The sequence below is a fragment of the Leucoraja erinacea genome, unplaced genomic scaffold, assembly GCF_028641065.1.
Source record: "Leucoraja erinacea ecotype New England unplaced genomic scaffold, Leri_hhj_1 Leri_1496S, whole genome shotgun sequence".
Classification (NCBI taxonomy): Eukaryota; Metazoa; Chordata; class Chondrichthyes; order Rajiformes; family Rajidae; genus Leucoraja; species Leucoraja erinaceus.
The window spans coordinates 4,482-32,383 of NW_026575777.1; the positions used below are offsets into that span (position 1 = coordinate 4,482).

Sequence of the window (27,902 nt, forward strand, 5' to 3'; positions counted from 1 at the left end):
CTGAAGAATGGTCTCGACCCGAAACAATACCGCCTCTACTCCTGCACCTATTTTCTATGTAACCTTCTCCCCTCTGCCCGTCTCTCTGCAGTTGCCAGAGTCGGCCACCTCGCTCCCTCCTCGCCTGCCGGCCGAGACGGCGGAGATTAACCAGGGCGATCTAACCGACGCACTCATCGATACGGAACGCAGCCACCGCAACTCTGCCGACGGGGCAGGTACGCCGAGACAGGGGTACGGGTATACTGTGATGGGGCAGGTGTGTACACACGGTGATGGGGCAGGTGGGGCAGGTGTGTACACAGTGATGGGACGGGGGGAGAGTGAGGGGGGGGGGGGGTGGGGGAGGGGAGTGGGGGAGGGGAGTGGGGGAGGGGTAGTGGGGGGGGAGGGGTAGTGGGGGAGGGGTGGGGGGAGTGTGAGTGGGGGAGGGGGGAGGGTAGTGGGGGAGGGGTAGTGGGGGAGGGGTTGGGGGAGGGGAGTGGAGGAGTGGAGTGGGGGGGGAGGGTAGTGGGGGAGGGGTAGTGGGGGGGGAGTGGGGGAGGGGTAGTGTGGGGGAGGGGTAGTGGGGGGGAGTGGGGGAGGGGTAGTGGGGGGGAGGGGGAGTGGGGGAGGGGTAGTGGGGGGGAGTGGGGGAGGGGTAGTGGGGGGGGGGGGGGGAGTGGGGGAGGGGTAGTGGAGAGGAGTGGGGGAGGGGGGGGGGTAGTGGAGGAGTGATAGTGGGGGAGTGATAGTGGGGGGGAGTGGGGGGGGGTAGTGTGGGAGGGGTAAAGGGGGGGGGTGAGTGGGTGAAGGTGAGTGGAGGAGTGATAGTGGGGGGGAGGGGTAATGGGGGGGTGAGTGGGGGGGGTAGGGGTAGTGGGGGGAGGGGGAGGGTAGTGGGTGGGGGGGGGAGTGTGATAGTGGGGGGGGGAGTGGAGTGGGGGGGAGGGGGTAGTGGGGGAGGGTGGGGGGGGTGATAGTGGGGGGAGTGGGGGAGGGGTAGTGGGGGGTGAGGGGGGGAGGGGAGTGGGGGAGTGATAGTGGGGGGTGGGGTGGGGGGGGGGGGGGAGTGGGGGAGGGGTAAAGGGGGAGGTGAGTGGAGGGGAGTGGTGGGGGAGGGGAGTGGGGAGAGGAGTGGGGGGAGTGGGGGGGGGGGGTGGGGGGGGGTGAGTGGGGGAGGGGTAATGGGGGGGAGTGATAGTGGGGGAGGGGGGGGAGGGGAGTGATAGTGGGGGGGAGTGGGGGGGGGGTGAGTGGGGGGGGGTCGGACAAGAGCATGGTGGGACGTGGGAACCGCTTAATGGGATCTTTCCTAAGCGCTGCTCTCCGGCACCACCCTCTCCCCCTCCCTCCCTCCCGCCCGCCCGCGCAGGTGGGCTTCCGCTGGTTCGCCAGGCCTCCCCCGTCTCCGTCTACCTCTTCCCGGGGGAGAACGGCCGGGAGAAGCGGCCGGCGCTGCCCCCCGTGGCTGGAGCCGACACGCCGGACGCAGCGTTCCCATCAGACGGCAGCGAGCCCGAGAGCGACTCCACCGACAACGACGACTTCTGCATCCTCGACGCTCCCGGCATGGGAATACCGGTGAGTGCCTCGGCTAGCAGGGCCGTGCAGGGCCGAAGGGCCTCTTCCCCATGCTGTGTAACTAGAGTCATACAGTGTGGAAACAGGCCCTTCGACCAACCTGCCCACACCGGCCAACAATGTCCCAGCTACACTAGTCCCACCTGCCCACGTTTGGTCCACATCCCTCCAAACCTGTCCTATCCATGTACCTGTCTAACTGCTTCTTAAACGTTGCGATAGTCCCAGCCTCAACTACCTCCTCTGGCAGCTCGTTCCATGCACCCACCACCCTCTGTGTGAAAAAGTTACCCCTCAGATTCCTATTAAATCTTTTCCCCTTCACCATGAACCTGTGTCCTCTGGTCCTCGATTCCCCCACTCTGGGCAAGAGACTCTGTACGTCTTGTGACCCAACCCGATTACCACAGTTTGGTACAGCACAGAATCAGGCCCTTCAGCCCACCATGTCGTATAGAGTGATACAGCGTGGAAACAGGCCCTTCAGCCCACCGAGTCCGCACCGACCAGCGATCCCCGCACACTAATTGTCCTGTCCCACTTAGGCGGTTTTTTAGGCGACTTCAAGCAACTGCCGAAAAATTTTCAACATGTTGAAACATTTTCAGCGACAATCTGGGCCGTACGTTGTCATAGAAACATAGAAATTAGGTGCAGGAGTAGGCCATTCAGCCATTTCAATATGATCACGGCTGATCATCCAACTCAGTATCCCGTACCTGCCTTCTCTCCATACCCCCTGATCCCTTTAGTCACAAGGGCCACATCTAACTCCCTCTGAAATATAGCCAATGAACTGTGTGGCCTCAACTACCTTCTGCGGCAGAGAATTCCACAGATTCACCACTCTCTCTGTGTGAAAAATGTTTTCCTCATCTCGGTCCTAAAAGATTTCCCCCTTATCCTTAAACTGTGTGTGACCCCCTTGTTCTGGGCTTCCCCAACATCGGGAACAATCTTCCTGCATCTAGCCTGTCCAACCCCTGAAGAATTTTGTACGTTTCTATAAGATCCCCCTCAATCTTCTAAATTCTAGCGAGTCCAAGCCGAGTCTATCCAGCCTTTCTTCATATGAAAGTCCTGACATCCCAGGAATCAGTCTGGTGAACCTTCTCTGTACTCCCTCTATGGCAAGAATGTCTTTCCTCAGATTAGGAGACCAAAACTGTACGCAATACTCCAGGTGTGGTCTCACCAAGACCCTGTAAAACTGCAGTAGAACCTCCCTGCCCCGATACTCAAATCCTTTTGCTATGAATGCTAACATACCATTCACTTTCTTCACTGCCTGCTACACCTGCATGCCTACTTTCAATGATTGGTGTACCATGACACCCAGGTCTCGTTGCATCTCCCCTTAAATTCTAGCGAGTACAAGCCAAGCCTATCTAGTCTTTCTTCATATGAAAGTCCTGACATCCCAGGAATCAGTCTGGTGAACCTTCTCTGTACTCCCTCTATGGCAAGAATGTCTTTCCTCAGATTAGGAGACCAAAACTGTACGCAATACTCCAGGTGTCGTCCCACCAAGACCCTGTACAACTGCAGTAGAACCTCCCTGCTCCTATACTCAAATCCTTTCGTCGCCAGGTTAACGTAGGTTGACTTTGGTGAATTCCATTGTCCTAGTCGCTGGCATTCGCCTAAAAAACCGCCTAAGTGGGACAGGCCGCTAACGCCATCCTACACACATCTGGGACAATTCATAATTGTTAGCAAACCTGTACGTCTTTGGAGCGTGGGGGGGGGAAACCGAAGATTGCAGAGAAAGGCCATGGGGAGAACGTGCAAACTCCGTACCGACAGCACCCGTAGTCGGGATCGAACCCGGGTCTCTGGCGCTGTGAGGCACCGTACTGCTCTGATAGAGGTGTATAAGATCGTGAGAGGAAAGCATCGGGTAGACGCACAGAGTCTCTTGCGTCATTAAGCTAGAACATTCGCAAGGATGTTGCCAGGACTTGAGGGCCTGAGAGGTTGGACTTCCCCAACATCGGGAACAATGTGCAGGGAGAGGTTGGGTGGGCGAGGATTATAGTTCTTTGTTTCTATAAAGACAAACCCCAATTATCCACCAGCTGTGGATGTTTGATGCAGGATCAGCAGGTTTAACCTGATTGAGGTGTATAAAAATAGTCAGCTGTAGAGTACAATAGACAATAGACAATAGATGCAGAAGTAGGCCATTCGGCCCTTCGAGCCAGCACCCCCATTCAATGCGATCATCCACAATCAGTACCCCGTTCCTGCCTTCTCCCCATATCCCCTGACTCCGCTATCTTTAAGAGCCCTATCTAGCTCTCTCTTGAAAGCATCCAGAGAACCGGCCTCCACCAGGCAGAGAATTCCACAGACTCACAAAAAGTGTTTTGTCTCCGTTCTAAATGGCTTTTACCCCTTATTCTTAAATTGTGTGGCCCCTGGTTCTGGACTCCCCCAACATCAGGAACATGTTTCCTGCTTCTGGCGTGTCCAAACCCTTAATGATCTTATATGTTTCAATGAGATACCCTCTCCTCCTTCTAAACCTCAGAGTGTACAAGCCCAGCCGCTCCATTCTCTCAGCATATGACAGTCCCGCCATCCCGGGAATTAACCTTGTAAACCTACGCTGCACTCCCTCAATAGCAAGAATGTCCCTTCCTCAAATTAGGGGACCAAAACTGTACACAATACTCCAGGTGTGGTCTCAGAATGGTTTGTGAGACTCTTTTTACATGGTATGGTCATCGAGAATAGGATGGTACAGAGTGAAAAAAAAGTCAAAGAGTGTTGGAGTAACTCAGCGGGTCAGGCAGCATCTGTGGAGAACGTCGATTGATGATAGAAACATAGAAATTAGGTGCAGGAGTAGGCCATTCGGCCCTTCGAGCCTGCACCGCCATTCAATATGATCATGGCTGATCATCCAACTCAGTATCCCGTACCTGCCTTCTCTCCATACCCCCTGATCCCCTTAGCCACAAGGGCCACATCTAACTCTCTCTTAAATATAGCCAATGAACTGGCCTCAACTACCCTCTGTGGCAGAGAGTTCCAGAGATTCACCACTCTCTGTGTGAAAAAAGTTCTTCTCATCTCGGTTTTAAAGGATTTCCCCTTTATCCTTATTTCCCCTTTATCCTTAAGCTGTGACCCCTTGTCCTGGACTTCCGTAACATCGGGAACAATCTTCCTGCATCTAGCCTGTCCAACCCCTTAAGAATTTTGTAAGTTTCTATAAGATCCCCTCTCAATCTTCTAAATTCTAGAGAGTATAAACCAAGTCTATCCAGTCTTTCTTCATAAGACAGTCCTGACATCCCAGGAATCAGTCTGGTGAACCGTCTCTGTACTCCCTCTATGGCAATAATGTCCTTCCTCAGATTTGGAGACAAAAACTGTACGCAATACTCCAGGTGTGGTCTCACCAAGACCCTGTACAACTGATGTATCAGGTCAGGGTGCTTCTTCTTGAAGTCTCCTTGCACTTGTACAAATTCAGTGCTTTTTTACATTTGCTGTTTGTCATAGAGTTGTACAAGGCAGAAACAGGCCCTTCGGCCCATCTTGCCCACACCGGCCAACTAGTCCCATCTACACTAGTCCCACCTGCCTGCGTTTGGCTCGTATCCCTCCAAACCTGTCCCCATCCATGAATCTTTCTTCAGACTCTGTAACTTGTCTCTGGTGTGTAACCATATAACAATTACAGCACGGAAACAGGCCATCTCGGCCCTACAAGTCGGTGCCGAACAACTTTTTTCCCTTAGTCCCACCTGCCTGCACTCATACCATAACCCTCCATTCCCTTCTCATCCATATGCCTATCCAATTTATTTTTAAATGATACCAACGAACCTGCCTCCACCACTTCTACTGGAAGCTCATTCCACACCGCTACCACTCTCTGAGTAAAGAAGTTCCCCCTCATATTGCCCCTAAACTTCTGTCCCTTAATTCTGAAGTCATGTCCTCTTGTTTGAATCTTCCCTATTCTCAAAGGGAAAAGCTTGTCCACGTCAACTCTGTCTATCCCTCTCATCATTTTAAAGACCTCTATCAAGTCCCCCCTTAACCTTCTGCGCTCCAGAGAATAAAGACCTAACTTGTTCAACCTTTCTCTGTAACTTAGTTGTTGAAACCCAGGCAACATTCTAGTAAACATTCTAGTGTAGGATTGAACTAGTGATGGCTGGCCGGTGTGGATGCTATGCAGTCTAGAGATACAGCATGGAAACAGGGCATTCGGCCCATCGAGCTCATGCTGTACGTTAGTTCTATCCTACACACTAGGGACACAGAAATCACAGAGGCCCAAACGCGCATCTACGTCTGTGGAGTGTGGGAGGAAACCGGAGCACCCGGAGAAAACCCACAGGGAGAACGTACAAACTCCGTACAGACAGCACCAATGGTCAGGATCGAACCGGCGACTCTGGCGCCGTGAGGCAGCAACTCTACCGCTGCGCCAGCGTGCCAGAAGGTCTGTTTCCGCGCAGTATCTCTAAACTGAAAACTTTTTGTTTAATGGAATCTGAAATCAAACTGAAAATTGCAGATTCAGCCATGAACTGTGAGGAATTTATCCTGCAGCCTCCCACACGTCCTTGCTGAAATGTGGTGGACAGAACTAGAGCCACGGAGTGATACGGCGTGGAAACAGGCCCTTCGACCCAACGCCAACATGTCCAGCACTTGGTCCATATCCCCCCAAACCTGTCCTATCCATGTATCTGTCTAAATGTTTCTTAAATGATGGGACAGTCCCAGCCTCAACTACCTCCTCTGGCAGCTCGTTCCATTCACCCACCTGTGAAAAAGTTACCCCTCAGATTCCTATTAAATCTTTTCCCCTTCACCTTGAACCTATGTGCTCTGGTCCTCGATTCCCTTACTCTGGGCAAGAGACTGTGCATCTACCCGATCTATTCCTCTCATGGTTTTGTACACCTCTATAAGATCTCCCCTCGTCCTCCTGCGCTCCAAGGAATAGAGACCCAGCCTGCTCAACCTCTCCCTGTAGCTCACACCCTCTCGAGTCCTGGCAACAAAGTCCTCGTAAATCTTCCCTGAACCCTTTCAAGCTTGACAATATCTTTCCTATAACACGGTGCCCAGAACTGAACACAATACTCTAAATGGGGCCTTACCAACGTCTTATACAACTGCAACGTGACCTCCCTACTTCTATACTCAATAGTCTGACTGATGAAGACCAATGTGCCATGTACACTGAGTCTATGATGTTTTCCTGTTACCATATAACCATATAACCATATAACAATTACAGCACGGAAACAGGCCATCTCGACCCTTCTAGTCCATGCCGAACACATAATCTCCCCTAGTCCCATATACCTGCGCTCAGACCATAACCCTCCATTCCCTTCCCATCCATATAACTATCCAATTTATTTTTAAATGATAAAAACGAACCTGCCTCCACCACCTTCCACTGGAAGCTCATTCCACACAGCCACCACTCTGAGTAAAGAAGTTCCCCCTCATGTTACCCCTAAACTTCAGTTCCCCCTAATTCTCATGTCATGTCCCCCTGTTTGAATCTTCCCTACCCTCAGTGGGAAAAGCTTTTCCACGTCAACTCTGTCTATCCCTCTCATCATTTTAAAAACCTCTATCAAGTCCCCCCTTAACCTTCTGCGCTCCAAAGAATAAAGACCTAACTTGGCGATCTTACCTTTCTCCAAGATCTCTGGTTTCCTCCCACACTCCAAAGACGTGCAGGTTTGTAGGTTAATGTACTTGGTGCAATTGTAAATTGTCCCCAGAGGGTGTGGGATGGTGTGCGGGCATCGCTGGTCGGCACGGACTCGCTGGGCCGAAGGGCCTGTTTCCGCGCTGTATCTCTAAACCAAGCGTTTTCCCATTTCTCCGGCACAGCATCTTGCCCTCTCCGGCTCACCGCGTTTGCCCGTGAGTAGCACTGGTGTCAGGACTTGGGAAGGAGATGAGGAGGAATCATGTTAGTCAGAGGGTGGTGAATCTGTAGGATTCTTTGTCACAGACGGTGGTGGAGGCCACAAGTCAGTGGGTACATTTAAAGCAGAAGGTAGACAAAATTGCTGGAGAAACTCAGCAGGTGCGGCAGCATCTATGGAGCGAAGGAAATAGGCAACGTTTCGGGACGAAACGTTGCCTATTTCCTTCGCTCCATAGATGCTGCCTCACCCGCTGAGTTTCTCCAGCATTTTTGTCTACCTTCGATTCTCCAGCATCTGCAAGGTGACTTGGATAGGCTGGGTGAGTGGGCAAATGTTTGGCAGATGCAGTATAATGTGGATGAATGTGAGGTTATCCATTTTGGTGGCAAAAACAGGAAAGCAGACTATTATCTAAATGGTGGCTGACTAGGAAAAGGGGAGATGCAGTGAGACCTGGGTGTCATGGTACACCAGTCATTGAAAGTAGGCATGCAGGTGCAGCAGGCAGTGAAGAAAGCGAATGGTATGTTAGCTTTCATAGCAAAAGGATTTGAATATAGGAGCAAGGAGGTTCTACTGCAGTTGTACAGGGTCTTGGTGAGACCACACCTGGAGTATTGCGTACAGTTTTGGTCTCCAAACCTGAGGAAGGACATTATTGCCATAGAGGGAGTACAGAGAAGGTTCACCAGACTGATTCCTGGGATGTCAGGATTGTCTTATGAAGAAAGACTGGATAGACTTGGTTTATACTCTCTAGAATTTAGGAGATTGAGAGGGGATCTTGTAGAAACTTACAAAATTCTTAAGGGGTTGGACAGGCTAGATGCAGGAAGATTGCTCCCGATGTTGGGGAAGTCCAGGAATAGGGGTCACAGCTTAAGGATAAGGGGGAAATCCTTTAAAACCGAGATGAGAAGAACTTTTTTCGCACAGAGAGTGGTGAATCTCTGGAACTCTCTGCCGCAGAGGGTAGTCGAGGCCACAGTTCATTGGCTATATTTAAGAGGGAGTTAGATGTGGCCCTTGTGGCTAAGGGGATCAGGGGGTATGGAGAGAAGGCAGGTACGGGATACTGAGTTGGATGATCAGCCATGATCATATTGAATGGCGGTGCAGGCTTGAAGGGCCGAATGGCCTCTACTCCTGCACCTATTTTCTATGTTTCTATCTGCAGTTCCTTCTTGAACATTTAAAGCAAAGATAGATAGAGTCTTGATTAGTGCGGGTGTCAGTGGTTATGGGGAGAAGGCAGGAGAATGGGGTTAGGAGGGAGAGATAGATCAGCCATGTGATGGGCCGAATAGCTCCTTTCTCATAGAAACATAGAAATTAGGTGCAGGAGTAGGCCATTCGGCCCTTCGAGCCTGCACCGCCATTCAATATGATCATGGCTGGTCATCCAACTCAGTATCCCGTACCTGCCTTCTCTCCATACCCCCTGATCCCCTTAGCCACAAGGGCCACATCTAACTCCCTCTTAAATATAGCCAATGAACTGTGGCCTCAACTACCCTCTGTGGCAGAGAATTCCAGTGATTCACCACTCTCTGTGTGAAAAAAGTTCTTCTCATCTCGGTTTTAAAGGATTCCCCCTTATCCTCATGAGTGCCGGGCGAGGCTATTTTGAATAACAAAAGCTTGCCCGCTCTCTCCCCAAGCCCAAGGACGGTGAGCCGGTGGTCTCCAAGCTGACGGCGGACGGCATCACCGTGAAGGACAACTACTTCTCCCGGCCCATCGGCAGCACCGACCTGCTGAAGGCGCCCGGCCGCTTCCCCGTGCCCGACACGCGCATCATGCTGCGCGAGATCTCCGTCGTCTGGCATCTGTACGGGGGCAAGGACTTCGGCCCGCTCCGCCCGTGCTCCGCGCACGCACACTCGCCCAGGTGAGGCACGACACACCCCCCCCCGTCGCTGCTGCTGCTGCTGCTCCGCAGAGAAAGACCACGGGGTCTGTACTGTGTGTAGACCCTCTACTTAGGTATGTTACAAAACCTACCTGAATCGTGGCTGAGCATCTGCCCCACCCCTTGTGTGTGATTTTGGAGCTGTTTGGAGGGGGCGGGTTTAAAACCCGATTTTTACTAGGCTGTTCCAATCGCAGATGTTCAGCCTAGTAAATCATTAACGGAGAATCGCTGCAAGACCGGGTCCCAAAAGCTATTATTAGTTTTATAGGCCTCGAATAGTAGATATAATAATTTTAAAAGCTCTCGTTCAGTTCGCAACCTCTCGCAGCCTCAGGGTTTTATAAAGCAAACAATTAAAGGTATGTACCTTATTTTTACATTAAATGGGGCATGTATATAACCCTATAATTAAAATTTTCTATAGCGAGTAGCTCATTTTGGGCTTTTTATATCCCGCAGTATTTTTCTCGGCATTTGAGGGCACAAATCCAGCGCGATTTGAACGTTCTAAACCAGCGCGTTCACAGAAACCCACTAGAAAACCGATTTAAATGGGCATTTATTTACAGCAATTGAACACTAAATTCCTTCCATTTGGCCTATAAATTAATGTAAATTAGATATAAAAATCATGTTATATTGTGAATTATTTGTGAATAATCTTTGGACACTTAGGCTATTTAAAAATGTTAATCTTTCCTTAAGAAATGGGCGTTTGACTATCCAAGATCACAGCTTTTTTGTAATGTCCATTGAAAATCAATAGGAACAAGATGCTAATTTCCGAGTGTGAAAATGGTCATAACTTTTTTAATACTTGAGATATGAAAGTGAATTTGGTGTCAAATTAAACTTATTGTTATGCTTTATCTGATGGGATAAATTGCAGACTTGATTTTTTGAAATCTCAAAATTTTGTAACATTGCTACTCTACTCACTCCTAGTGCTTCTCACCGGCCAGCAGCCGATCACACACTAGCTCCACTAGTTTAGTTCTACGCTAGTTTAGCTCGAACTTGTACAGGTGCACAGTAGAGAGCATGCTGACCGGTTGCATCGTGGCTTGGTTCGGCAACTTGAGCGCCCTGGAGAGGAAGAGACTACAAAAAGTAGTAAACACTGCCCAGTCCATCATCGGCTCTGACCTCCCTTCCATCAAGGGGATCTATCGCAGTCGCTGCCTCAAAAAGGCTGGCGGTATCATCAAAGACCCACACACCATCCTGGCCACACACTCATCTCCCCCCGAAGGTACAGGAGCCTGAAGACTGCAACGTCCAGGTTCAGGAATAGCTACTTCCCCACAGCCATCAGGCTAGTAAACCTGGCTCGGACAAAACTCTGAACATTAATAACCCATTATCTGTTATTTGCACTTTACCAGTTTATTTATTCATGTGTGTATATATTTATATTATGGTATATGGACACACTGATCTGTTTTGTAGTAAATGCCTACTATGTTCTGTGTGCTGAAGCAAAGCAAGAATTTCATCGTCCTTTTACAGGGACACATGACAATAAACTCACTTCAACTTAAACTTAGTTTAGAGATACAGCGCGGAAACAGGCCCTTCGGCCCACCGAGTCCATGCTGACCTATAATCACACACTAGTTTAGTTTAGAGATACAGCGCGGAAACAGGCCCATCGAGTCCGCACCGACCAGCGATCCCTGTACGCTAAGGGCAACACAAAAAGCCGGAGTAACTCAGTGGGTCAGGCAGCATCTCTGGAGAGAAGGAATGGGTGACGTTTCAGGTCTCACCCATTCCTTCTCCCAAGAGATGCTGCCTGACCCACTGAGTTACTCCGGCTTTTTGGGTCCTACCTTCGATATTACCAGCATCTGCAGTTCTTTCTTACTGCATTTTATCCCAGCACCGACCAGCCATCCCCGTACACTAGTTTAGTTGACTTTAGACTTTAGAGAGATAACGAGGAAACAGGCCCTTCGGCCCACCGAGTCCGTGCCGACCAGCGATCCCCGCACACTAACACTATCCTACACACACACACACATACGCACACTTGGGACAAGTGTCTCCTCCATCCAGTCACCAGGTAAGGCAGCGGACCTCAGCTGCCACACAGTGCAGAGAAAGACTGTGGTCCGTACCGAATGTAGACCCTCTACTCGCTCGTAACGTTTATCCCTGCACCCCCACATAATTCACAGGTAGAGCGTGAAAACAGGCCCTTCGGCCCACCTGTCTCCGTGCTGTATCTTTAAACTAAACTAATGGAACTAGTGTGTGTGTGCGTGTGTGCGGGGATCGCTGGTCGGCACGGACTTGGTGGGCCGAAGGGCCCTGTTGCCGTGCTGTATCTCCTGAGGCCTAGAGCAGACGCCATCAAGAGTCAAGAGAGAGTCAAGAGTCAATTTAATTGTCATTTGGACCCCTTGAGGTCCAAACGAAATGCCGTTTCTGCAGCCATACATTACAAACAAATAGACCCCAGACACAACATAATTTACATTTTACATAAACATCCATCATATCGCTGTGATGGAAGGCCAAAAAAACTTCCACTGCACTCTCCCCCCCCCGATGACAGAGTCAAAGTCAAAGCCCCCGGCTGGCGATGGCGATTGTCCCACGGCCATTAAAGCCACGCCAGGTGGTGCGAGGTCGCACACCGGGTCTTGGTGTTAGAGCCCCCGGCGGGCACTCGCAGAGTCCCGCGGCCATTCCAAGCCGCGCGGGGCAGTGATGTCAGGCCCCGCTCCAGGAGCTCTTCAACCCCGCAACTTGGGCGGGAGAAGTCGCCGTTGCAGGAGCCCTGAAAAGCGGTCTCCCTTCAGGGACCCGCGGGCTCCCGGTGCCGCCGTCCGCAGACCCGCAGTTGCAGCCTCCCAATCTCCGGAGGTCGGGCCGCAGCAGCAGCAGCACTCCACCACCGCTCCACCCGCTCCGGACTCGGCCAGCTCCACGACGGTGAGGTGAGTCGGCACCAGAGTCCCCGGCTTCTTCTGTTGGAGGCCGCTCCTCGTTGCAGCCCCAACGACAACGGAGACCCGACAAGAAAAGGTTGGGTCTCCCGTGCAGGGAGAGATTTAAAAGTTACCCCCTCCCTCCCACCCCACCCCCACCCCCCCACACACACACCCCCAACAAAAAATAACAAAAAACTACATAGAAACATAGACAAAAAATAATAAAAAACGCGGACGGGCTGCAGAGGCCGCTGCTGACGAGAGTCGCGCCGCCTACTGCCGCCATGTACAGGAACCTGTGTGACTTCTCTCTCTGGCAGGGTGAAGCCGGCAAGCCTCGGTGCCAGGGGGTCACCCTCACGATCGGCCTTCACCAACCGCCCACAGAATACATGGAGGACGCTGGGGGGCTCGGACAGAAACCACGACATCCTCATGGAGATACAGCTCACCAAGGTAGGGAGAGGGGGGAAGGTGGGGGAAGTTGGGATCTCCCTGTCGATTTGCTCCTGGGCCTGGCGGGACTGTCATACGCTGAGAGAATGGAGCGGCTGTGGGCTTGTACACTCTGGAGTTTAGAAGGATGAGAGGTGATCTTATTGAAACATATAAGATTATTAAGGGGTTGGCCTTGCTAGAGGCAGGAAACATGTTCGCGATGTTGGGGGAGTCCAGAACCAGGGGCCACACACACACACACAGTTTAAGAATAAGGAGTAAGCCATTTAGAACGGACACTTTTTCTCACAGAGAGTGGCGAGTCTGTGGAATTCTCTGCCTCAGAGGGCGGTGGAGGCCGGTTCTCTGGATGCTTTCATGAGAGAGCTAGATAGGGCTCTTAAAAATAGCGGAGTCAGGGGATATGGGGAGAAGGCAGGAACGGGGTACTGATTGGGGATGATCAGCCATGATTACATTGAATGGCGGTGCTGGTTCGAAGGGCCAAATGGCCTCTCCTCCTGCACCTATTGTCTATTGTCTATTTTCTAAAGCAGGGGGGGCCCTGTCCCCTCCCTCCAGAATTTCCGCTCCCCCTCCCCCATGCTCTAAACTAACCCCTTCTTGGTTTCTCCCCTCGGGAGAGGACTCTCCCGACTCTCCCGAGCACCAACACCCGGCGAGAACGGCCTGGAACATCGGGCCTCCGTAAAGGCAACTGTGGAGGCCTCACTAGGCCCGACTATGGGTGGACATGGGATGGGAACTGGACTTTGTGCCTTCCCTCATAATGGGAACCATTGTGTGGGGGTGGGTGGGATTTTTTTAATGTTTAAATGTCTGGATTACTGTTATGTCTGTGTTCTTTCTTTATGTGCTGCATTGGCAAGAAGCATTTCACTACACCTAGGTGTATGTGACCAATAAAATAACCTTTGAACCTTTGAGGGGAGGCGTGTGTCCCCTGTCCCCCCCCCCCCGCCCCACAGGATTTAGAAACATAGAAATTAGGTGCAGGAGTAGGCCATTCGGCCCTTCGAGCCTGCACCGCCATTCAATATGATCACGGCTGATCATCCAACTCAGTATCCCGTACCTGCCTTCTCTCCATACCCCCTGATCCCTTTAGCCACAAGGGCCACATCTAACTCCCTCTTAAATATAGCCAATGAACTGTGTGGCCTCGACTACCCTCTGTGGCAGAGAGTTCCAGAGATTCACCACTCTCTGTGTGAAAAAAGTTCTTCTCATCTCGGTTTTAAAGGATTTCCCCCTTATCCTTAAGCTGTGACCCCTTGTCCTGGACTTCCCCAACATCGGGAACAATCTTCCTGCATGTAGCCTGTCCAACCCCTTAAGAATGTTGTAAGTTTCTATAAGATCTCCTCTCAATCTCCTAAATTCTAGAGTACCCACAGAGGGTAGTTGAGGCCAGTTCATTGGTATATTTAAGAGGGAGTTAGATGTGGCCCTTGTGGCTAAGGGAATCAGGGGGTATGGAGAGAAGAGTATAAACCAAGTCTATCCAGTCTTTCTTCAAAAGACAGTCCTGACATCCCAGGAATCAGTCTGGTGAACCGTCTCTGCACTCCCTCTATGGTAAGAATGTCCTTCCTCAGATTTGGAGACCAAAACTGTACGTAATACTCCAGGTGTGGTCTCACCAAGACCCTGTACAACTGCAGTAGAACCTCCCTGCTCCTATACTCAAATCCTTTTGCTATGAAAGCTAACATACCATTCGCTTTCTTTACTGCCTGCTGCACCTGCATGCCTACCTTCAATGACTGGTGTACCATGACACCCAGGTCTCGCTGCATCTCCCCCTTTCCCAATCGGCCACCATTTAGATAATAGTCTGCTTTCCTATTTTTGCCACCAAAATGGATAACCTCACATTTATCCACATTATACTGCATCTGCCAAACATTTGCCCACTCACCCAGCCTATCCAAGTCACCCTGCAGTCTCCTAGCATCCTCCTCACAGCTAACACTGCCCCCCAGCTTAGTGTCATCCGCAAACCTGGAGATATTGCCTTCAATTCCCTCATCCAGATCCTTCCTCAGATAATGTCCTTCCTCAGATTTGGAGACGCAATACTCCAGGTGTGGTCTCAGCATGATTTCCGCCCCATGCTCTAAACTAAACCCCTTCTACGTTTCTCCCCAGGTGAGCTTCCAGCACGAGACCTTCCCGTTGCCAGGCTCGGCGGCTGTGGACAAGGCCCCAGCGGAGCTGGTGGCCCCGGGGACCGAGGAGCAGCCCTTGGCCCGCCAGGTCTTCATCGTGCAGGAGCTGGAGATCCGTGACCGGCTGGCCTCCTCCCAGATCAACAAGTTCCTGTACCTCTACACCAGCGAGAAGATGCCCAGGAGGGCACACTCCAACATGGTAGGTAGGCCCAGCGGCACATGCCCACACCTCACCCGATCCTCTCCCCCTCCACACATGCTCCAGTACTTGGCGTCTACCCCGACCCACTGCCTGACCCGCTGAGTTACTCCAGTACTTTGTATCTATCTTCAGTTTAAACTAGCGCCTGCAGTTCCTTCGTACGCAGTCCATCACACAGACCAGACTTAACCCTCCTGTTGTGTCTTCGTGTTTGATATCCATGGTGGGGCTGGCCGGCCTCGGAGCGTGGGGAGCGGTGGTGGCTCGCTGCTGCGGCCCGACTCCGGAGCTCAGTGACTCCGGTGGACTGTGATATCGGGAGCTCGCGGGTCCGAATGGGAGACCGCTTTTCGTAACTTCCACTCAGAGGAATACGAATACCATATCACAGTAGACCCCAGTGTGAAACCAGTGATCCACCCACCCCGCCGTGTTCCCCTTGAACTGAAAGAGAGGCTAAGGGAACAACTAAACGAAATGGAAGAAAAGGGCATCATCACAGAAATAACTCAACCAACTGATTGGGTGAATTCAATTGTTGTCACCATGTTGTGTCTTCCTGTATTTTTTTTTTCAGTTGCCTTATTGTACTCCTTTATTCAGCTCCTTTGTCTGTGTGGCATATTAATACTAAAGTGCTTACATACCTAATCACAGTGTGTGTGTGTGTGTGTGGTGAGTGTGCCTGATACAAAGTAGTGCAGGAGGTTGGGACTGCTACAATGAATATGTAGCATATGTAACACCTCCTATTAACAATCAAACCATAGACTGGTTGACAAAAATGCTGGAGAAACTCAGCGGGTGAGGCAGCATCTATGGAGCGAAGGAAATAGACAATGTTGTAAAGAATTTTGTAAGTTTCTATAAGATCCCCTCTCAATCTTCTAAATTCTAGAGAGTATAAACCAAGTCTATTCTTCATCCAGTCTTTCTTCATTATAGAAACTTACAAAATTCTTAAGGGGTTGGACAGGCTAGATGCAGGAAGATTGTTCCCGATGTTGGGGAAGTCCAGGACAAGGGGTCACAGCTTAAGGATAAGGGGGAAATCCTTTAGAACCGAGATGAGGAGAACTTTTTTCACACAGAGAGTGGTGAATCTCTGGAACTCTCTGCCACAGAGGGTAGTTGAGGCCACACAGTTCATTGGCTATATTTAAGAGGGAGTTAGATGTGGCCCTTGTGGCCAAGGGGATCAGAGGGTATGGAGAGAAGGCAGGTACGGGATACTGAGTTGGATGATCAGCCATGATCATATTGAATGGCGGTGCAGGCTCGAAGGGCCGAATGGCCTACTCCTGCACCTAATTTCTATGTTTCTATGACTTAACCCTCCTATTAATAATCAAACCATAGACTGGTAGACAAAAATGCTGGAGAAACTCAGCGGGTGAGGCAGCATCTATGGAGCGAAGGAAATAGGCAACGTTTCGTCCCGAAACGTTGCCTATTTCCTTCGCTCCATAGATGCTGCCTCACCCGCTGAGTTTCTCCAGCATTTTTGTCTACCTTCGATTTTCCAGCATCTGCAGTTCCCTCTTAAACAAGTTGAACAGGTAGTGCAAAGAGGTGAGGAATACCTGATGGTCGGGGTGAAATGAGAGCGTGGCCAGGGTGGGTGCGGGTCTCTGTCGATGCTCTCTATCACAGTTCAGTCAGTCTGGGACTTGCTGGCCAGGGTGGGCCTGTTCCCACGTTGTATCAGACTTGATTCAGTTAGGTACAGCAGGCGGTGAAGAAAGCGAATGGCATGTTGGCATTTATAACGAGAGGAATCGAATAGAGGTCCTTCTGCAGTTGGACAGGGCCCCAGTGAGACCACACTTGGACTATTGTGTGCAGTTTTGGTCCTTCCTAATTTGAGGAAGGACATTCTTGCTATTGAGGGAGTGCAGCGTAGGTTTACAAGGTTATTTCCTGGGTTGGTGGGACTGTCATATGCTGAGAGAATGGAGCAGCTGGGCTTGTACTCTGTGGAGTTTAGAAGGATGAGTAGAGGATCTCATTGAAACATATAAGATTATTAAGGGCTTGGACACGCTAGAGGCAGGAAACATGTTCCCGATGTTGGGGGGAGTCCAGAACCGGGGGCCACACACACAGTTTAAGAATAAGGGAGTAAGCCATTTAGAACGGAGACGAGGAAATACTTTTTCACACAGAGAGTCGTGAGTCTGTGGAATTCTCTGCCTCAGAGGGCAGTGGAGGCCGGTTCTCTGGATGCTTTCAAGAGAGAGCTACTTAGGGCTCTTAAAAATAGCGGAGTCAGGGAATATTAGGAGAAGGCAGGAACGGGTACTGATTGGGGATGATCAGACGTGACCAAATTGAATGGCGGTGCTCGCTCGAAGGGCCGAATGGCCTCTACTCCTGCACCTGTTGACTATTGTCTGTCACCTATGAGCTTACGATCTCATGCCTGTGCTAATGGGTTCTCTTGTTCCGCAGCTGACCATAAAGGCCCTTCACGTCAGGCCTGAGTCGGGGATCGGAGGCCCTGAATGTTGCCTGCGGGTGTCGCTGATGCCATTACGCCTCAATATTGACCAGGTAGTGGCCGCAGTCCCTTCAGCGTCTGTCCGGCACCTCCTTCTCTCCCTCGCCCTCGCTCCTCCCGTTCCCCATCACTCCCTCAGCCTCACTCCTCTTGTTCCCCATTACTCCCTCGCCCCAACTCCCCTTCGCCATCATTCCCCTGGTCTCACTCCCCATTTCCATCACTCCCCCCCCCCCCACTCCTTGTCCTCCCCCTCCATCGCTAACTCGCCTCCACTCCCTCAATCCTGCTCCCCGTCACTCCCTAACCGTAACTCCCCATCCCGTCACTTGTTTCTATCACTCCCCCCCCCGCCCTCACTCCCCCGTCCCCATCATTCCCTCGCTTCATTCCCCCTCACCCCCCGCCTCCATCACTCCCTCCTCCCCCCCCCATCACTCTTCCGACTTTAGAGACCCTACCTGCGATCCCCGCACACTAACACTATCTCACACACACACACACACACACACACACACGCACACATACACACACACACACACACACACGCACGCACGCACGCACACACACACACACACACACACACACACACACACACGCACACATACACACACACACACACACACACACACATGCACACACACACACACACACACACACGCATATGCACACACACATACACACACGCACAAGCACGCACACACACACACACACGACGCACGCACGCACGCACGCACGCACACACACACACACACACACACACACATACACGGGACACACACACACACAGGGGGGACAATTTACAATTTTTACCGAAGCCAATTAACCTACAAACCCGCACGTCTTTGGAGTGTGGGAGGAAACCGGAGCGCCCGGAGAAAACCGGAGCGGGTCATGGGGAGAACGTACAAACTCCGTACAGACAGCACCCGTAGTCAGGATCGAACCTGGGTCTCTGGCGCTGTGAGACAGCAACACTACCCACTGCGCGCAACCGTGTCACCCCGTGGCTTCCCAACCCCCAATCCCCCTCCCCTCCGCCTACTCCCTGCCTCTGGAGGGGGCGGTAAGGGATGTATTTGTGGGCGCTCCATGTAAAACGCCCTGGCCGATACACAAGACTACTTCACGCCCTCTGTGGGATTCTCTGTCACGGTGGCGCAGAGGGTAGAGTTGCTGCCTCACAGCGCCGGAGACCCGGGTTCGATCCCGACTACGGGCGCTGTCTGTACGGAGTTTGCACGTTCTCCCCGTGACCTGCGTGGGTTTTCTCCAAGATCTTCGGTTTCCTCCCGCACTCCAAAGACGTGCGGGCTTGTAGGTTAATTGGCTTGGTGTGTAAGTGTAAACATTGTCCCTGGTGTGTGTAGGATAGTGTTAGTGTGCGGGGATCGCTGGTCGGCACGGACTCTGTTTTCGCTCTGTAACTCCAGATCTAAACTAATATAAACTAAAGAAGGCAGTGGAGGCCGATTCACCGGGTGTTTTCAAGAGAGAGTTAGATTTAGCTCTTGGGGCTAACGGAATCAAGGGATATGGGGAGAAGGCAGGAACGGGGTACTGATTGTGGATGATCAGTCGTGATCACATTGAATGGCGGTGCTGGCTCAAAGGGGCCGAGTGGCCTACTCCTGCACCTGTGTTTCTTTGTTAATTTTGTATCCTGGTCTGCTCCCTCTCTGTGTCCAGGATGCCTTATTCTTCCTGAAGGATTTCTTCACGAGTTTCGCCACCGGGATCAATCCCGTCGTTCCTGTGGAGTTGGCGGGGGAAGGTAAGGAATTCCCGGGACAGGGTGGGGGCATCGTGTGGGGGAGTGAGTGTGGGGAAGTGAGGGGGGGGGGCGGTGTGAGGGTGGGGGAGTGAGTATGGGACCCTGTGAGTGAGTGTGGGGGAGTGAGAGAGTGGGGGAGTGAGTGTGGGGGAATGAGAGTGGGGGAGTGAGAGTGGGAGTGAGTGAGTGTCGGGGAGTGAGAGTGGGGGAGTGAGTGTGGGGGAATGAGAGTGGGGGGGAGTGAGTGTGGAGGAGTGAGTGGGAGGAGTGCGAGGGGGGAGTGAGTGAGAGGGGGGAGTGAGAGGGGGGGGAGGTGAGTGAGGGGTGGGAGTGAGTGTGGGGGGTGTGAGAGTGGGGGAGTGAGTGTGGGGGAGTGAGTGTGGGGGAGTGGAGAGGGGGGGGAGTGGTGTGAGGAGGAGAGTGGAGAGTGGAGGAGTGCGAGGGGGGGAGTGAGAGTGGGGGAGTGAGAGGGGGGAGTGAGAGTGGGGGAGGTGAGTGGGGGGGAGTGTGGTGGGGGGAGTGAGTGTGGGGGGAGTGAGAGGGGGGGAGTGAGAGGGGGGGGAGTGAGGGTGGGGGAGTGAGTGTGGGGGAGTGAGTGTGGGGGAGTGAGAGTGGGGGAGTGAGAGTGGGGGAGTGAGTGGGGGGGAGTGAGGGTGGGGGAGTGAGAGGGGGGGAGTGTGAGAGGGGGGGAGTGAGGGTGGGGGGAGTGAGTGTGGGGGAGTGAGGTGGTGGGGGAGTGAGGGGGGGGAGTGAGAGGGGGGGAGTGAGTGGGGGGGAGTGAGGGTGGGGGAGTGAGAGGGGGGGAGTGAGTGGGGGAGTGGTGTGGGGGGGGGGAGTGAGTGTGGGGAAGTGAGGAGTGGGGGTGAGTGAGTGTGGGGAAGTGAGGGGGGGGGGGGGAGTGAGGTGGGGGAGTTGAGAGTGGGGGAGTGAGAGTGGGGAGTGAGTGGGGGAGTGAGAGTGGGGGAGTGAGAGTGGAGGAGTGAGAGTGGGGGAGTGAGAGTGGGGGAGTGAGAGTGAGGGGGGGAGTGAGAGAGGGGGGAGTGAGGGAGGGGGAGTGAGGAGTGGGGGAGAGTGAGAGTGGGGGTATGAGGGTGGGGGAGTGCGAGTGGGGGAGTGAGAGGTGGGGGAGTGAGAGTGGGGGAGTGAGAGGGGGGGGGAAGTGAGTGAGGGGGGGTGAGAGGGGGGGGGAGTGAGTGAGGGGGAGTGAGAGGGGGGGAGTGAGTGTGTGGGGGAGTGAGTGTCGAGGAGTGAGAGGGGGGGGAGTGAGAGGGGGGGGGAGTGAGTGGGGGAGTGAGTGAGGGGGAGTGAGAGGTGGGGGAGTGAGGGTGGGGGAGGGGGGAGTGAGAGGGGGGGGGAGTGAGAGGGGGGGGGAGTGAGAGGGGGGAGTGAGAGTGGGGGAGTGAGGGAGGGTGAGTGAGAGGGGGGGAGGAGGGTGAGTGAGTGTGGGGGGGAGTGAGGGGGGGGGAGTGAGAGTGGGGGGAGTGAGAGGGGGTGAGTGAGAGGGGGGGGTGAGTGAGAGTGGGGGGAGTGAGGGTGGGGGGAGTGAGAGTGGGGGAGTGAGGGTGGGGGGGGAGTGAGGGTGGGAGAGTGAGAGGGGGGGGAGTGAGAGTGGGGGAGTGAGAGTGGGGGGGAGCGAGTGTGGGGGGAGTGAGTGGGGGGGGGGAGTGAGAGGGGGGGCGGGAGTGAGAATGGGGGACTGATAGAAACATAGAAACATAGAAAATAGGTGCAGGAGTACGGAATGATACGATCTTTTGCTAATTGATGAGAACGTCTCACTAAACACAGCCAAAACCACTACAACCAGGTAGAGAGCAGAAGTTTGAGTGTATAAACAAATCACTTTTAAAGTGCGATCATTCACAAAGTCTCGCAATGCATTCTGCTGGTTTAGCTTCACGTTTGTTATTGTTATATACTTAATTAAGATGAAAGTTTAGATGAATAAAGATGAGTTACCAGCACAATTCATGACACAATTTATAGGGGCCAACGGAAGCCTACAGCAGGGCCGGTTCAGAGCCGCCCGCTATAGCTCTGGGAATGAAGCTGTTCCTGAGTCTGGAGGTTCGGGCGTAGAAGGCCTTGTAACGTCTGCCGGAGGGAAGTAGTTCGAACAGTTCCGTTACAAGGGTGTGAGGAGTCTTTATGGATGCTGACGGCCTTCCTGAGGCACCGTGTGTGGTCGATGCCCTCCAAGGCTGGTAGCGGTGTCCCAATAATCCTCTGCGCTCTGTGGACGACGCGCTGAAGAGCTCTCCTCTCCACCTCCGTGCAGCTGAGATACCACACAGAGATGCCATGGCTGATCATCCTCCAGACACATGGTAGTGGAGTCAGGGGATATGGGGAGAAGGCAGGAACGGAGTGCAGAGAAGGTTCACCAGACTGATTCCTGGGATGTCAGGACTGTCTTATGAAGAAAGACTGGATAGACTTGGTTTATACGCTCTAGAATTTAGGAGATTGAGAGGGGATCTTATAGAAACTTACAAAATTCTTAAGGGGTTGGACAGGCTAGATGCAGGAAGATTGCTCCCGATGTTGGGGAAGTCCAGGACAAGGGGTCACAGTTTAAGGATAAGGGGGAAATCCTTTAAAACTGAGATGAGAAGAACTTTTTTCACACAGAGAGTGGTGAATCTCTGGAACTCTCTGCCGCAGAGGGTAGTCGAGGGCACACAGTTCATTGGCTATATTTAAGAGGGAGTTAGATGTGGCCCTTGTGGCTAAAGGGATCAGGGGGTATGGAGAGAAGGCAGGGATGGGATACTGAGTTGGATGATCAGCCATGATCATATTGAATGGCGGTGCAGGCTCGAAGGAGTTGAATGGCCTACTCAGCACCTAATTTCTATGTAACTGATTAGGGATGATCAGCCATGATCATATTGAATGGCGGTGCAGGCTCGAAGGACCGAATGGCCTACTCCTGCACCTAATTTCTATGTTTCTATCTGCAGTTCCTTCTTGAACATTTAAAGCAGAGATAGATAGAGTCTTGATTAGTGCGGGTGTCAGTGGTTATGGGGAGAAGGCAGGAGAATGGGGTTAGGAGGGAGAGATAGATCAGCCATGTTTCTATGTAACTGATTAGGGATGATCAGCCATGATCATATTGAATGGCGGTGCAGGCTCGAAGGGCCGAATGGCCTACTCCTGCACCTAATTTCTATGTTTCTATGTAACTGATTAGGGATGATCAGCCATGATCACATTGAATGGCGGTGCTGCACCTAGTGTCTGTTGTCTTTGTACCTTGTGGTAAACGGTAAAATGCAATTACTGAACGAAGTCCTTGTTGAGAAGGAGAAAGCTTGTGCAGTTGCTTGTGTCTGCAGCCTGTGCCTTCTGCTCTCTGCAGCGGTGGCCAAGCCAGACGCCAGCCAGCGGGGGAGTGGAGCGTCTGACACGGACTCCCTGGGTCGCGACTCGGAATCGTCCCAGGTCGGGGGGGTCGAGCTGCCCGAGATGACCGCCTCGATGGAGACCACACTGAGCGAGCACAGTTCCTCCTCCACCGCCAGCTCCTCCGAACAGCCCATCTACTTCAGGTGGAGCCCGCAACCTCTCTCTCTCTCTCCCTCTCTCCCTCTCTCCCTCTCCATCTCCGCTTCCCCACGAACCACCTGTCCCTCTCACTCTAGAGACACACAGAGGGCTGGAGTAACTCAGCGGGTCAGGCAGCAACTCTAGAGAACATGGACAGGTACAGAGTGCTGGAGTAACTCAGCGGGTCAGGCAGCATCTCTGGAGAAAGAAAGAATAGGTGATGTTTCGGGTCGGGACCCTTCTTCAGACCTGATTCGAACCAAAATGTCACCTATTCCTTTTTCTCCAGAGATGCTGCCTGACCCGCTGAGTTACTCCAGCACTTTGTATCTATCTTCGGTATAAACTAACACCTGCAGTTCCTTCCCACACATCTCCTAGATCAGTTTAGAGAGACAATACAATACAATACAATTTATTTGTCGTTTGGATCCCGTTGAGGTCCAAACGAAATGTCGTTTCTGCAGTCATACATACAAAACTAAAAAGACCCAAGACACAACACAATTTACACAAACATCCTTCACAGCGCATCTTCTCCTCGCTGTGAAGGAAGGCAAAAAAAACCATATCTCTCCCCTCTCCCCCCCATGTCAGAGTCAAAGACAGAGTCAAAGCCCCCAGCGGGCGATGTTAAATGTCCCGCAGCCATTAAAGCCACGCCGGGTGATGCAAGGCCAAGCACCGGGTCTTGGTGTTGGAGCCCCCGGCGGGCACTCACAAAGTCCCGCGGCCATTCCAAGCCGCGCGGGGCAGGGATGCAAGGCCCCGCTCCAGGTAATCTTCAACCCCGCAACTCGGGCGGGAGTAGTCGCCGTTGCGGGAGCCCCGAAAAGCGGTCTCCAACCAGGGACCCGCGGGCTCCCGGTATTTCACGGACATCGTGTAAACAGGCCCTTCGGCCCACCGAGTCCATGCCGACCATCAGTCACCCATTCACATAGAAACATAGAAACATAGAAATTAGGTGCAGGGGTAGGCCATTTGGCCCTTCGAGCCTGCACCGCCATTCAATATGATCATGGCTGATCATCCAACTCAGTATCCCGTACCTGCCTTCTCTCCATACCCTCTGATCCCCTTGGCCACAAGGGCCACATCTAACTCCCTCTTAAATATAGCCAATGAACTGGCCTCAACTACCCTCTGTGGCAGAGAGTTCCAGAGATTCACCACTCTCTGTGTGAAAAAAGTTCTCCTCATCTCGGTTTTAAAGGATTTCCCCCTTATCCTTAAGCTGTGACCCCTTGTCCTGGACTTCCCCAACATCGGGAACAATCTTCCTGCATCTAGCCTGTCCAACCCCTTAAGAATTTTGTAAGTTTCTATAAGATCCCCTCTCAATCTCCTAAATTCCAGAGAGTACAAACCAAGTCTATCCAGTCTTTCTTCATAAGACAGTCCTGACATCCCAGGAATCACATGACTTCTATGCATCCCCTCTTTCTCATCCACTCCCTACACACTCGGGATAGGATGGGTTTAGGGGGATATGGACCAAACGCAGGCAGGTGGGACTAGTGTAGTGTAGATGAAGCAGTTCACTGTACCTCGGTACACGTGACAATAAACTAAACTGAAACTGAGATGGAGCATAGATACATGGACAATAGGTGCAGGAGTCGAGGCCATTCGGCCCTTCGAGCCAGCACCGCCATTCAATGTGATCATGGCTGATCATCCACAATCAGTACCCCGTTCCTGCCTTCTCCCCATATCCCCTGACTCCGCTATCTTTAAGAGCCCTATCTAGCTCTCTCTTGAAAGTATCCAGAGAACCGGCCTCCACCGCCCTCTGAGGCAGAGAATTCCCCAGACTCACAACTCTCTGTGTGGAAAAAGTGTTTCCTCATCTCCGTTCTAAATGGCTTAGCCCTTATTCTTTCCCCCCTCACCTTAAACATATGTCCCCTGGTTCTCGATTCCCCCCTACCCCTGAATTTGTGCATCTATCCTCTCAAATCCCCTCATGATTTTGTACACCTCTATAAGATCACCCCTCATCCTCCTGCGCTCCTAGGAATAGAGTCCCAGCCCTGCTCAACCTCTCCCTGTAGCTCACACCCTCGAGTCCTGGCAACGTGTAGAGGGAATGGACAGGCAACGTTTCGGGTCAGGACCCCACCATTTCAGACTTCCAGCATCTGTCTCTCTCAAATTGGAATCGGGGCCAGCACACAGATGTAGAGCAGCAAGAGAGGATGTTTCATAACTCTCGTCAGAGAGCAGTGGAGGAGGCCGAACTCTTGTTCATAAATCTCATCAGTCAGAGTATTGAGTGTAGAAGTTGGGAGGTCACGTTGCAGTTGTATAAGACGTTGGTGAGACCGCATTTAGAATATTATGTTCAGTTCTGGGCACCGTGATATAGGAGAGATGTTGTCAAGCTTGAAAGGGTTCAGTAAAGATTTACGAGGATGTTGCCAGGACTAGAGGGTGTGAGCTATAGGGAGAGGTTGAGTAGGCTGGGTCTCTATTCCTTGGAGCGCAGGAGGATGAGGGGTGATCTTATAGAGGTGTATAAAATCATGAGAGGAATAGTTCGGGTAGATGCACAAAGTCTCTTGCCCAGAGTAGGGGAATCGAGGACCAGAGGACATAGAGTCCTCTGGTCCTTTAAAACCGAGATGAGAAGAACTTTTTTCACACAGAGAGTGGTGAATCTCTGGAACTCTCTGCCACAGAGGGTAGTTGAGGCCAGTTCATTGGCTATATTTAAGAGGGAGTTAGATGTGGCCCTTGTGGCTAAGGGGATCAGGGGGTATGGAGAGAAGGCAGGTACGGGATACTGAGTTGGATGATCAGCCATGATCATATTGAATGGCGGTGCAGGCTCGAAGGGCCGAAATGACCTACTCCTGCACCTAATTTCTATGTTTCTATAGGTTCAAGGTGAAGGGGAAAAGATTTAATAGGAATTTGAGGGGTAACGTTTTCACACAGAGGGTGGTGGGTGCATGGAACGAGCTGCCGGAGGAGGTAGTTGAGGCTGGGGCTATCCCAACGTTTAAGAAACAGTTAGACAGGTACATGGACAGGACAGGTTTGGAGGGATATGGACCAAGCGCAGGCAGGTGGGACTAGTGTAGCTGGGACATTGTTGGCCAGTGTGGGCAAGATGGGCCGAAGGGCCTGTTTCCACACTGTATCACTCTATGACTCTAAGCCTACTTTGAAGAAGTTCTTCTCCTCTCTCTGACGAGAGTTCTGCATCATCCTCTCTCGCTGATTCCCCTCTGTGGAGTCTGAAGGATGGTCTCGACCCGAAACGTCACCCGTTCCTTCTCTCCAGAGATGCTGCCTGTCCCGCTGAGTTACTCCAGCTTTTTGTGTCCATCTTCAGCACAGATGCGCTGGGCCGAAGGGCCTGTTCCTGTGCTGTACCAGATTAGTGGGATTAGGCCTCTCGACCACCCGCTCCCCCTCCCGTGTCCGGCCTTGGCCCGCGCCATCCCGCCCGTTCGCCTGTCCAACCGGGAATCCCCGCCGTGCCGGGATTCGGGAACGTCGGCGGGAGTCCGTGCTGTAACCTGCCTTCTCTCTTTCCCTGCCGCAGGGAATTCCGATTTACCTCAGAGGTGCCAATCTGGCTGGATTATCACGGGAAGCACATGATCATGGATCAAGTGAGCATTGCCCTTGTGGAAGAGGCCTCATTCTTAGCACAGGCCCGGCGAGCCGAAGGGCCTGTGCCCCATGTTTGTATTTCTGTGGCGGTGGGTTGCTTATACAGAGTCTGTAGACTGTTTCAGTGTCTAGACACTGTAGACTGTTAGAGTGTGTAGACACTGTAAACCAGGAGTGGGGAACCTCAATAGTCAATAGTCTATTTAATTGTCATTTGGACCCCTGGAGGTCCAAATGAAATGCCGTTTCTGCAGCCATACATTACACACAAATAGACCCCAGACACAACATAATTTACATTTTACATAAACATCCATCACATAACTGTGATGGAAGACCAAAAAAAAACTTATCTCTCCACTGCACTCTCCCCCCCCCGATGTCAGAGTCAAAGTCAAAGCCCCTGGCTGGCGATGGCAATTGTCCCGCGGCCATTAAAGCCACGCCGGGTGGTGCGAGGTTGCACACCGGGTCTTGGTGTTAGAGCCCCCGGTGTGCGCTCGCAGAGTCCCGCGGCCAGTCCAAGCCGCGCGGGGCGGTGATGTCAGGCCCCGCTCCCGGAGTTCTTCGACCCCGCAACTCGGGCGGGAGAAGTCGCCGTTGCAGGAGCCCTGAAAAGCGGTCTCCCTCCAGGGAGCCGCGGGCTCCCGGTGCCGCCGTCCGCCAGACCCGCAGTTGCAGCCTCCGACTCTCCGGTAGCAGCAGCAGCAGCAGCAGCAGCAGCGCTCCTCCACCGCTCCACCCGCTCCGGACTCGGCCAGCTCCGCGACGTTGACGGTGAGTCGGCACCTGAGTCCCCGGCTTCTTCTGTTGGAGGCCGCTCCTCGTTGCGGCCTCAACGACAACTGAGACCCGACGAAAAAAGGTCGGGTCTCCAGTGCAGGGAGAAATTTAAAAATTTTTTGTACCGCTTCATTTTCTTTTGAGCTTTAAGAAAAAGGTAGAAGTAAGGCAAGTAAAGAAAGTGCGCAAGAGTCGTGAAGTGCAAGAGTGTTGGGAAAAGAAAGCCCCTTAGGAAAGAAGTTAGAGAAGGAAGTAAAGTGAGAAAATAGACCCTAGAAAAGAAAGAAAGAGAAAATAGGAACAATCGCTCTATTATAACATTAAACTCCGCAGAAAGGGGACTGCCAACCAAGTCTGTTTTTGTTGTTTTACCTCCCGTTACCAGGTCCTGATACCACTTATTTATTTAATTGTTTATTTAAATTACTATTGCACCTCATACTTGTAATAGGTCCAATATGTTTTTGTTTGTCTTTTATTAGTTTAATTT

At 52.3% G+C, this 27,902-nt stretch overlaps 1 protein-coding gene across 1 annotated transcript; it reads left to right on the forward strand.

Moving 5' to 3' along the window:
- On the forward strand, positions 1–26,951 carry LOC129715901 (autophagy-related protein 2 homolog A-like). The gene is made up of 9 exons (XM_055665789.1): positions 1–218; positions 1,355–1,563; positions 9,149–9,378; positions 12,662–12,797; positions 14,952–15,173; positions 17,628–17,729; positions 19,366–19,450; positions 22,815–23,004; positions 26,559–26,951. Exons 1-9 carry the CDS (start codon positions 8–10, stop codon positions 26,776–26,778), a joined length of 1,605 nt encoding a protein of 534 aa, XP_055521764.1. The 5' UTR covers positions 1–7; the 3' UTR covers positions 26,779–26,951.
- Positions 26,952–27,902: the final 951 nt, after the last annotated feature.

Bases quoted from the DNA above. Each gene is read 5' to 3' on its own strand.
- LOC129715901 (XM_055665789.1), top strand. From the start codon at position 8: ATGGTCTCGACCCGAAACAATACCGCCTCTACTCCTGCACCTATTTTC. The intron at 1,564-9,148 runs GTGAGTGCCTCG...TCTCTCCCCAAG, and splicing joins CTCCCGGCATGGGAATACCG to CCCAAGGACGGTGAGCCGGT. The intron at 12,798-14,951 runs GTAGGGAGAGGG...GTTTCTCCCCAG, and splicing joins TGGAGATACAGCTCACCAAG to GTGAGCTTCCAGCACGAGAC.